Source organism: Salminus brasiliensis, chromosome 12, assembly GCF_030463535.1.
Source record: "Salminus brasiliensis chromosome 12, fSalBra1.hap2, whole genome shotgun sequence".
NCBI classification, from domain to species: domain Eukaryota; kingdom Metazoa; phylum Chordata; class Actinopteri; order Characiformes; family Bryconidae; genus Salminus; species Salminus brasiliensis.
In genome coordinates this window covers 38,488,830-38,501,278 of record NC_132889.1, presented here as the reverse complement: position 1 = coordinate 38,501,278, position 12,449 = coordinate 38,488,830, and the positions used below count along the sequence as shown (strand labels likewise).

At 39.1% G+C, this 12,449-nt stretch overlaps 1 protein-coding gene across 1 annotated transcript; it reads left to right on the top strand.

Moving 5' to 3' along the window:
• Nucleotides 1-368: 368 nt before the first annotated feature.
• On the top strand, nt 369-12,162 carry cd2bp2 (CD2 (cytoplasmic tail) binding protein 2). Its single transcript, XM_072693387.1, has 7 exons — nt 369-448; nt 4,009-4,084; nt 5,259-5,391; nt 6,554-6,711; nt 8,387-8,966; nt 10,841-10,926; nt 11,857-12,162. Exons 2-7 carry the CDS (start codon nt 4,010-4,012, stop codon nt 11,965-11,967), a joined length of 1,143 nt encoding a protein of 380 aa, XP_072549488.1. The 5' UTR covers nt 369-448; nt 4,009; the 3' UTR covers nt 11,968-12,162.
• Nucleotides 12,163-12,449: the final 287 nt, after the last annotated feature.

Genomic DNA, 12,449 nt, shown 5'->3' with positions numbered 1-12,449 from the left:
CTTGCTGGAATATCCTCGGTGTTGTAGTCTGCAGTCCGGCCTCTCACAGCGTGGTAATAAATAGTACATGAGTAAAGGTGCGCTGTATTCAGGGCTGTAGGGGGTAGAACTGTTGAAATGGAAATTAATTTCGAATAAAAAAAAAATCATATTATTATATGAATCGCTCAGATTTTGATGCTTCTTCTGCAGATGAACAGGTGTGCTACAGGACACCGTGCAGGGAAAAAGAAAGAATGGCATAAGAGTAAAACATGTAAATCTATGTAGCTACAGAAACGTCAGAATATTTTTAGATGATTATTCATTACAAACTGAACACGTGAGTGGTGGTGGCGCGCTGTCTCCAGCAGGCGGCGCTGTGAGGATCCGCGCTCAGCAGAAGGAGGAGGTGCTTCCGCTCAGCGGTTGAATGGCGCAGAGGGAAAAATCAACGCCAGCATAAAAGGTAAGCAGCGCGTTATACCGCGTTATAAACACTACACTGACCGAGCGCTACACGAGGCAGCGCTCAGCCAGACGTTATACCAGCTAGTGGAAGCAAACGGCAGCTTTCCCCGTGTACATATCCGCTGAAGCTGCACAGACAGGCCACTCAGTGATGTAGCTTAGCACAAGCTGCTAGTGCTAATGACCTGTGATCAGAGTGTCTACCTGTAATTAACTCTATATAACATCAGAATAAACCCTAATAAACATAAAGTCAGTGGTCAGTGAGAGTGTCTACCTGTAATTAACTCTATATAACATCAGAATAAACCCAAATAAACAGAAAGTCAGTGGTCAGTGAGAGTGTCTACCTGTAATTAACTCTATATAACATTAGAATAAACCCAAATAAACATAAAGTCAGTGGTCAGTGAGAGTGTCTACCTGTAATTAACTCTATATAACATCAGAATAAACCCTAATAAACATAAAGTCAGTGGTCAGTGAGAGTGTCTACCTGTAATTAACTCTATATAACATCAGAATAAACCCAAATAAACAGAAAGTCAGTGGTCAGTGAGAGTGTCTACCTGTAATTAACTCTATATAACATTAGAATAAACCCAAATAAACATAAAGTCAGTGGTCAGTGAGAGTGTCTACCTGTAATTAACTCTATATAACATTAGAATAAACCCAAATAAACATAAAGTCAGTGGTCAGTGAGAGTGTCTACCTGTAATTAGCTCTATATAACATTAGAATAAACCCACATAAACATGAAGTCAGTGGTCAGTGAGAGTGTCTACCTGTAATTAACTCTATATAACATTAGAATAAACCCACATAAACATAAAGTCAGTGGTCAGTGAGAGTGTCTACCTGTAATTAACTCTATATAACATTAGAATAAACCCAAATAAACATAAAGGCAGTGGTCAGTGAGAGCGTCTACCTGTAATTAACTCTATATAACATTAGAATAAACCCAAATAAACAGAAAGTCAGTGGTCAGTGAGAGTGTCTACCTGTAATTAACTCTATATAACATTAGAATAAACCCACATAAACATGAAGTCAGTGGTCAGTGAGAGTGTCTACCTGTAATTAACTCTATATAACATTAGAATAAACCCACATAAACATAAAGTCAGTGATCAGTGAGAGTGTCTACCTGTAATTAACTCTATATAACATTAGAATAAACCCAAATAAACATAAAGTCAGTGGTCAGTGAGAGTGTCTACCTGTAATTAACTCTATATAACATTAGAATGAACCCAAATAAACATAGTCAGTGATCAGTGAGAGTGTCTACCTGTAATTAACTCTATATAACATTAGAATAAACCCAAATAAACATAAAGTCAGTGGTCAGTGAGAGCGTCTACCTGTAATTAACTCTATATAACATTAGAATAAACCCAAATAAACATAAAGTCAGTGGTCAGTGAGAGTGTCTACCTGTAATTAACTCTATATAACATTAGAATAAACCCAAATAAACATAAAGTCAGTGGTCAGTGAGAGTGTCTACCTGTAATTAACTCTATATAACATCAGAATAAACCCAAATAAACATAAAGTCAGTGGTCAGTGAGAGTGTCTACCTGTAATTAACTCTATATAACATTAGAATAAACCCAAATACACATAGTCAGTGGTCAATGAGAGTGTCTACCTGTAATTAACTCTATATAACATTAGAATAAACCCAAATAAACATAAAGTCAGTGGTCAGTGAGAGCGTCTACCTGTAATTAACTCTATATAACATTAGAATAAACCCAAATAAACATAAAGTCAGTGGTCAGTGAGAGTGTCTACCTGTAATTAACTCTATATAACATTAGAATAAACCCAAATAAACAGAAAGTCAGTGATCAGTGAGTGCCTACCTGTAATTAACTCTATATAACATTAGAATAAACCCAAATAAACATAAAGTCAGTGGTCAGTGAGAGTGTATACCTGTAATTAACTCTATATAACATTAGAATAAACCCAAATAAACAGAAAGTCAGTGATCAGTGAGTGCCTACCTGTAATTAACTCTATATAACATTAGAATAAACCCAAATAAACATAAAGTCAGTGGTCAGTGAGAGTGTATACCTGTAATTAACTCTATATAACATTAGATTAAACCCAAATAAACAGAAAGGCAGTGGTCAGTGAGAGTGTCTACCTGTAATTAACTCTATATAACATTAGAATAAACCCAAATAAACATAAAGTCAGTGGTCAGTGAGAGTGTCTACCTGTAATTAACTCTATATAACATTAGAATAAACCCAAATAAACAGAAAGTCAGTGGTCAGTGAGAGTGTATACCTGTAATTAACTCTATATAACATTAGAATAAACCCAAATAAACATAAAGTCAGTGGTCAGTGAGTGTCTATCTGTAATTAACTCTATATAACATTAGAATAAACCCAAATAAACATAAAGTCAGTGGTCAGTGAGAGTGTCTACCTGTAATTAACTCAATATAACATTAGAATAAACCCAAATAAACATAAAGTCAGTGGTCAGTGAGAGTGTCTACCTGTAATTAACTCTATATAACATTAGAATAAACCCAAATAAACATAAAGTCAGTGGTCAGTGAGAGTGTATACCTGTAATTAACTCTATATAACATTAGATTAAACCCAAATAAACAGAAAGGCAGTGGTCAGTGAGAGTGTCTACCTGTAATTAACTCTATATAACATTAGAATAAACCCAAATAAACATAAAGTCAGTGGTCAGTGAGAGTGTCTACCTGTAATTAACTCTATATAACATTAGAATAAACCCAAATAAACAGAAAGTCAGTGGTCAGTGAGAGTGTATACCTGTAATTAACTCTATATAACATTAGAATAAACCCAAATAAACATAAAGTCAGTGGTCAGTGAGTGTCTATCTGTAATTAACTCTATATAACATTAGAATAAACCCAAATAAACATAAAGTCAGTGGTCAGTGAGAGTGTCTACCTGTAATTAACTCAATATAACATTAGAATAAACCCAAATAAACATAAAGTCAGTGGTCAGTGAGAGTGTCTACCTGTAATTAACTCTATATAACATTAGAATAAACCCAAATAAACATAAAGTCAGTGGTCAGTGAGAGTGTCTACCTGTAATTAACTCTATATAACATTAGAATAAACCCAAATAAACATAAAGTCAGTGGTCAGTGAGAGTGTCTACCTGTAATTAACTCTATATAACATTAGAATAAACCCAAATAAACATAAAGTCAGTGGTCAGTGAGAGTGTCTACCTGTAATTAACTCTATATAACATTAGAATAAACCCAAATAAACAGAAAGTCAGTGGTCAGACTGTGCTGCTGGTCAGTAAAGTTATGGAGATGTTGGTCAGTAGATCACAGGTTCGGGTGCTGATCTTCTCTGTGAACTCCAGACACTGTATGGATGTGGTCAGTTCCACCAGCAGCTCACCTGATCAGCTGGACTGAAGGGCTGGTTGGATGAACTGGGTGTTATGTAGTGATTCACACTGCAGTACATGAGAGGGGATGTGATTGTAATTCCTACATGACTCTTAAACTGTCTTCCAGGATGTCGAAAAGAAAAGTCACATTCGAGGACGGAGACGGGGAGTTGAGTTTGGATGATGACGTCCCAAAGAAGAAGGTACGTTTCTGCTTGTCCATTAACCCGAACACAGTCCACTGAAGGGCAGCAGAAGCTGGTGACCGTGTGATTCGTGATTCTGAGCACATTAACACCGATCTCAACCGGCGTAAAGTTCGTGATTGTGGTCTCCGCTGGCTCAGATCTGACCACCCTGCAGTTACATGATTATTTAAAGGGCTTAAATTAGAGAAATAGAGTAATAATAAATACAAATAATAAGTACAAACAGATCCCTTTGGTGGCAGTGGTGTCTCAGCGGTTAGAGCTCCGGGCTATTGCTGACAGGGTTGTGGGCTTTAATACAGGACAATCAGTCCTACAGTGCTTGTTTACATATGTCAGTCTTAAAGGCACGGTGTGTTTAATTCTGAGTGATGAGACGAGGTTGGGGAAACGTGTAAAATGAAATAAACTGCTTTTATATTTAAAACCAAAAAAGTGTTTACTTATTATAAATACATAAATAATAAAATAAAATAAATATTGCACATGGGCCCTTTAAATTTGCATGGGCATTACAATAGTAGTTTGCCCCATTACCTAGGGCATAGTCGGGGGAGTCTGTGCCAACCTCTTTATCCTTCAGAATTTAACTATTGACTATTTTTGCACCTTCAAAACTGATCTATGTAAATAAGATCTAGTCTGATAGGCTAACCTGTATTGATCCTCATTCAAAAAGCATTTGGAGCTGAAACACTCCTTATAACGTCAGTGTGAATGGGTGGAGCTAAACGGTCATAGGCTGAATAGACAGATATACAGTATAATTAAATGTGTTATGTTAATAACATCACAAAAATCAAAGAATTCACTACAGGCTGTTCGTTTTTTACAGTTCTGCAGTAAAACAGTGTATCATAATTGGCTCCCTTCGTTAATCACAAGGGCAAGTTCCATATTACAGCAGCGTAAAGACCGTGAACATGAAAATCTCAATTAAATACAGGAAATTAAAATCTTAAAATAAGATAAAAAAAAATAATAATAATTAAGAGTGCACCAACAGATATTATACAGAAGTCATGTGACCTCCGGAATAATGTGGAATAATAAAGATGTAGTGATTGTAATGTGTGCTGGGTACACTCACACACACTCCCATGGTCTAATTGAGGTAGTTGTAAGTTACAGTATGTATGTAGCTCATGCTGGCTCTGTTTCCGTGCAGATGTATGACGAGGTGAGTGGTCCGGGCTCCAGGTTTAAGGAGAAACACTCTCTGGACAGCGATGAGGAAGACGAGGGAGAGGAGGGAGAAAACGGCAGCAAATATAACATACTTGCCAGCGATGATGTTGAAGGTACGAGGTTTTGCCTGTCTGGGCGTGTCCCCTGTCTCTCTCAGTGAAGAGAAAGAGAGTGTGTGTGTTCTCTGACTGTCTTTGTCTCTGTGTAATGTGTGTTTACTGGTGTGTCAGTTTGGGGGCTGAGCTGGGGACATAGTGTCTTAGTTAGAGCTGGGCGATATTTGGCGATGTTTCATCGTATCGGGATAAATTTTCTTATCGTCATAGACAATATGCTTTTCTAAGCATATCGAGGATATTAATATATATTATATATGCTTAAAGACAACAGCTGCACGTTTCATTACAAACTGTGTGATTAGACTGCTTTAGTTATATATAGGGGAATTACTTCATCAAGGACAACTGGCTGGACAACACTGACTGGGTATGCCTGCTTTAGTTATAGAAATAATAATAATAATAATCAAGGACAGCTGGCTGGACAACATTGACTGGGTATGCCTGCTTTAGTTATATAAATAATAATAATATTAATAATCAAGGACAGCTGGCTGGACAACACTGACTGGGTATGCCTGCTTTAGTTAGATAAATAATAATAATAATATTAATAATAATAAATCACTGTATTCAGTACGGGAGAGTATCTGAACAGAGGTTTTTAAGAACCTGTCGCTACTGAATGTTTTTAGTCTGTAGTTACATGTATGGTGATAAATATCGTGTGATACAGTATTTATACCATATCGCACAGCTTTAGTCTTAGTCCTAATCCTATTCAGATGCTTTAGTGTAGGGATGGGCATTTTAGTCTGAGGTGATGTTCTGCTAAACCTGTCATCCCGGCAGTGTTTACATGTTTGCAGGCCTCTGTTGGGTGGCTTACAGATTCGGAATATTATTATTATTAATAATAATAATAATAACTTATTTGTTCGTTCCAACTTCTAACTAATGTTGTGACGTGGTATATTTAAAACATCTTGATGTGCCTTGATATTATTTTCATGCAGGATCAGAATTAGAGAGTTTATCAGTGAGGAGACATGTGACATTTTCATTGCAGACGTCCCACTAGTGGACATATCCAACCCCAGTAGGGCTAAAGAAGCACCAGTAATCATGTTCATATTCCCTAAAGGATGTGGGTGTGTTTGATAGTTTGATTGATTGATTGATTGATTGATGATGAATGATGTCTGTGTGGCTGCAGGTCAGGAAATGGCGACGATCGACTGTGATGAGGGAGTTCCCATCACTCCCTTTAATCTGCACGAGGAAATGCAGGAGGGGCACTTTGACTCGGAGGGGAATTACTTCATCAAAAAGGAAAAGGAAATCAAGGACAACTGGCTGGACAACATTGACTGGGTACGCTTGCAGAGTGCTTGCTGTAGGACACCAAATTCAGAAAATTCAGAGTACTGATTTCTACACAGATAATAGAATTTTTAGTGTAATGCTTTATTAACTGCTGGGGAATAGCTTACTGCATTTGGGTGGACATTTATTATTGCTATTACATGACCTGATCAGACCTGTTCAGAGCCGGCCCAAGGCATACTTGCTTAGAGCCCCCAACGTCACCAGGGGGCTCCCAAGAGCACCAGGATATCATGACAAAAAATGATATTTTAAAAAAAATACATCAAATAATAAAACTAAATGGATTTCTGATGATTTTTATATTAATATATTTTCATAGTCTGCACACCAATACTAGGTTAATCAATTCCAGCTGTCGGCTGCTGCCACTGCTGGGCAAATGCAGATAGGCGCCGTTTGGGTGGTGGATAAAGACCCGGGAGCTTCAGTGTATCGCACAGTATCTCACTCCCTGCAAATCGCTCTGAGAAAATTAAAAAACAGATACGTCAGAACTTTGTTCAACAACAAAAGGAATTAAGCTGTTTAACTTGTTTACTGTAAATGCAGGGTCTTGTCTGCTGATGGTACTTTCAAATAGTTAAATTAATATGCTGTGTCACTCACATTTCTTCTCTCGTCACTCACAGTTTTTTACAATCTGTAAGGTTAAAAACAATAGCCAGAATGACAGCGGTATGACATAAGCTAATTACAAATTATGGCAATGGTAGTGGGTTACACACACACACACACACAGTGTAGCCTATGGAATGATAAAGCATATGGAGCTGGTTTGGGGGGCCCAAATGGAAATCTGCTTAGTGCCCCATAAAGGCTTGGGCATGCCCTGGACCTGCTGTCTCACTGTTTTAAAAATAAAGGTTCCTACGTGGTTCCTGGTTTTGATATTCAGTTCTAGGAAACCTTCCTTAATGCATAAAGAACCTTTACCTTATACTGGGGTTCTTTTACATGAAGTATTTTATGTGAAGTATCTTACCTGGAACTGTATGTTCTAACAGTAGCATCAAGAACAATTTGTGAGGGACGTGAGATGAAAACTCAGGACACCTCATAGAAACCTGTCTGTTTAAACATCTGGATGTTTGATCTGCATGTGATCGACACTGAGAGATGGAGGTAATATAAGTCAGGGTTCGTACGGGTCACTTACTATAGTCCTTGGAAAATAACAAAATTAAAAAAGTACTTAAAAGTAATTGAAAGTATTGTAATGAGCTCCTGCATCATTTTATATAATATTATAAAACACAAACTTTTATAGTAGCATATTTTTTCACATGACCAGTCGCTGCCCGTATTTCATATGACCATGCACAGTTTTGGTCGTGGGATCATGAGCGTGCATTATGTTGTTAACTAGCTAGCCTGGGCAGTCATTCGGCTGCTAGCGTGGACCAAACATTGCTGGAATGTCCTGGAATTTTTCATGTTTTGGTACTTGAAAAGTCATGGAAAGTCCTTGAATTTGAAATTGGTTAAAGTGTATGAACCCTGTTAATTAACTCCCACAGTTTTCATGGGGTGTCCTAACTTATTTCACACAAGGCATACTAGGTCCCATGCTAATTAAATATTTTCCTACAACTGCTACAACTAGGTCTCTAACCAAGAGCAGTGTAGGAACCTGTATTCACCAGTCTGTCCTTCTTTGCAGGTAAAAATCAAAGAGCAGCCAGTGAAGAAGAAAAAGAAGGGTCTCTCCGCCAAACGGAGACGAAGAGCCGGAGACGAGGACGAGGCGGAGGAAGAGAGAAAGAGGGAGGAACAGCAGGAGGACGAAGAAGAGGAGGAGCAGGAGAAAGAGCCGGAGGAAGATCCCTTGGCCACGTACAGCCGCTATCAGCTGATGGAGGCTGTGGTCGGCCTGCTGCAGCCTGGGGAGACCGTTTCAGCTGCTCTCCGCCGGCTGGGGGGGTTAGGGGGCCGGAAAAAGAAAGGACGACTGAGGGACGGCGCGGAGGAGGAGAAGGAAGAGGCGACGAACAGAGACACTGAAAAGCTGGAGAAGCTGACCGCTCTGGCAGATAGACTGGTGGGCGCGGGGGAATACGAAATCTATCAGCAGACGTATGAAAAACTGGCCTACAAGATGAAGAGCACGCAGCGGGGAGCGGCGGCACAGCAGCGGGGTGGCAACGGCGAGGAGGAGGAGGATGAGCTGGACATGTTCGCTGATAAGTTTGATGAGCAGCATGGAGCGGAAAAAGAGGAGAAGGGAGCGGATGACGACAGAGGTGAAAGTGGGCTTAGTGGATGTGTTGAATTCTGAGAGGGGGCTGTAATATTAGGCAGGATCTTAAGCACGGGATTAGTTTTACAAGGGGGGGTGGAGTAATGTAATTTTACCACAGGACGACTGTAAAATGTATGATTGATTCGTACGGCATAAGAAATCTCGGCATTAAAGCTTGAGATAGGAGGGACTACTCCATTTACACACTGCCGTCGCCTCAAAATATGTGATAAGGTAATTATAGTTACATATCATACATATCAAGCATCATGGTATCTGTGTCATGCACCACAAAACTCAGCGCCTCCTCTAGCGCCTCAGTATCTGAGAAAAGCCATGGAAAAAGCCCACAGTGTGTGACTGACTGTTGATTCTCCCTGGATTAATAAAACCTGAGTTTTTTCACGGCTCAATTTACAGAAGGTAAAAGGCACCAAAATCTAAGGAACACAGTCCGTAAAAATGACTGACGTGGCACAGCAATCAGACATGACTAAAATCACTGAGGAACTCAGTAATAATTACATAACCCCACCTCCCTATGGAAGACTAATCTCGGCCCAACAGGGCTTTAATCTGGCTAATGAAGGCCACAGCCTGACCAGTTTGGAGCTATTCTGGACCTATACCATAGCTTTCCTTCATGCATCCATACCCATTTCCATATCCATACTCATTCATATTCATCTTTATCTAGAACTATCCACATATCCCATATCTCTGTTCATACTGATCTGTTTTCATAGCCATACAAACCCATCTCCACACCTATCCTCATCTATACACATCCATATAAACACCCAATCATATCCATATATATGCCCATCAATAACAATACCATATCCATCCATACCCCTACTGATAAAATCAGGACACCTTTTACGATTGTGGGGAGCCTTATTGTCCTGCATTGTGGGACAGACATAATCGAGCCACTGACTGGACAGACCTTCTTGCACAGTTTTGGCAGCGTCTGAGTGTCGGTATGTGGTGTGAGTGAAAATGGGGAGCAGATTTGATCTAATTACTGACTGAAATTCCAGTGTATTGGAATTGCATCAAGGTTTCACACATATAGTCAGCTAAAACAGTAAAATCCAGGACTACTCCACAGAGCATAGAATATCACCTAGCCAAGTTCATTGGAATTGTTTGAGTGTGCGTCTGGGTTAAGTGCTTTAATTTAAGATAATATTTAATGCTATTTACCAGAGCTGGGCAATATGATGATATTTCATTGTTATCGTGATGACAAGCTGCTTTTCTAAGCATATGGAGGAGACTGTTAGTGCTTCATAAACACTGATCAGCTGCAGGTTTCATTACTAACAGATGTTGAGTATAAATCACTGTATTCAGTACAGGAGAGGATCTGAATAGTAGTTTAGAAGAATCTGATACTGATAATGTTTTTAGTGATAAATATTCTGTATCGTGAAAAAAGTCTTTAAATATTGTGATATCGTATTTCTACCATATCGCTCAGCCTTACAATTTCGTTGATTTAGCTGGATGATGAGTTGCTATAGCACAGAGTACATGTTCTTCAGATTCAGGTAATCCGTATTAATAATATTTTCCTATATTTGTCGATGTGAGTCACACCTGTGGGCTTTGTATTGTTACAAGCAGGAGGCTGAGACAGGGAGATAATGGGAAAATGCATGAACACATTAACGAGTCTCCTGCTTTTACTGGGTGGAGGAGGTTAAATCAAAGGTTAAATATTCTGCCCATCAGAGGCAGATTATCCTGAACTGTTTGGTTCACCTTAATCTGATTAAATTAACTTTAAAGGATAACATGTGGATTTGTGTTGTGAGGCTGTTTCTGAACCTAAGTGTGTTAAGTGTGCAAGTTGTGTTTTCTCTGCAGTGAGTGACGAGGTGATGTGGGAGTATAAATGGGAGAACAAGGACAATTCGGAGCTCTACGGACCGTTCAGCAGCCAGCAGATGCAGGTCAGAATCACACACCCTGTCTCACACACACACACACACACACACACACACACACACATATCACTGACCCACCAGAAATGATGGCTCAGACTTAACTGCCATATTTATATTAATTTCTATTAATAACTTCAAATTTATTTGTATTATTATTATAACTTAATTTATGTGTTTTATCTTCATCATTTAAATTTACATTTATGGAATTTAGCTGATGCTCTTATCCAGTGCGACCTACAAGGTAACCCGTATTACACAGGTAGGCCAATGTAGGTGTTAGGAGTCTTGCCCATGGACTCTTATTGGTGTAGCACAGCCTAGTCACCCAGACCGGGAATCGAACCCCCGGTAGTGGTGTTATCTGTTGCATCACACCAACCAGTGCCATCAAAAGGCAGATCAAATTGATTCACTGTAAAATATAATAAAACATCAAGCCGTGTATGTAAAACAATACAAATAAAAAAAAAGAAAATGTAACATAGAATGAAAATAAAATGCATAAATGCATGAAATAAGATCTGGAGTAATTAGAATAAAGCCTAAACCATTAAGCTCATAATAAAATTAAATTTATTTATAAACCGTTTTTACAACCACAAAGCAGCTTAACAGAGATCCAGATCCGGGTCAGAGCGGGCCAAGGGTGATGGTGGCAGGAGAAACCTTTAGAGGAACCAAAACTCAAGGGGAGCCCATCCTCCACTGATCAGCTAGAATTAATAAAGGCTGAGCTGATGTGAGCTACATGCTGGTGGTGCTTTTTAGGCCCGTTTTAAGAGGTTCTTTAAAGAACCATAAACAAGAGGTTTTCCATTTGACCATTTTGGATTTGTCAGGGTTTCGTATGCAGTCGTTGTCTTTATTCTAGAACCTCTTTTCTAAGGGTGCTTTTTAAAAACGCGTGGTTCTCATTTCCCGCCGTTTCTCCAGGACTGGGTGGATCAGGGCTACTTTAAGGACGGCGTGTACTGCAGGCGGATCGACCAGGAGGGCGCACAGTTCTACAACTCCAAGAGACTGGACTTTGAACTTTATACGTGATTGGAGAACATGTTTAAACCCTTATGGCTTTTCCACATTTGTCATCTTGGAGTGAGTGTTTCTGAATCGGCGTTTGTCTGGTGTTTCTCTGAAGTTCCTTCATTTAGAAAACCCTGATTAAGAGTCTTGTCTAACTGTTTGATACCTGATCATGTACCTTTTATTTTAGAATAAAGACTTTGGTGACTCAGCGAATCTCTCTGGCCTTCAGTTTTGTCATTTTCAATTCCACTCACTATCTAGGACCCCCTCCTCCTCTTTTACACCATGGAGTGATGCCTCTGAAAGCTCCCTCAGAGAACGTTATCACACCAAACAGTTAGGAATAAGGAGGCTCAGCTGTACATGCCAATGCCATAACAGTGCCTCCACCATGTTTGACAGATGATGTGGTATGCTGTTGAATCATAGTCATAAGCATTCTCCTTTCCTTCACCATATTCAATTTAATCATAGTTTTATCTGTCCAAAGAATGTGGTTC

Excerpts from the sequence above, each read along its gene's own strand:
- cd2bp2 (XM_072693387.1), top strand. The coding sequence starts at position 4,010 with ATGTCGAAAAGAAAAGTCACATTCGAGGACGGAGACGGGGAGTTGAGT. Across the intron at positions 4,085-5,258 it reads ATGACGTCCCAAAGAAGAAG|ATGTATGACGAGGTGAGTGG; the intron begins GTACGTTTCTGC and ends GTTTCCGTGCAG. Across the intron at positions 5,392-6,553 it reads TGCCAGCGATGATGTTGAAG|GTCAGGAAATGGCGACGATC; the intron begins GTACGAGGTTTT and ends GTGTGGCTGCAG.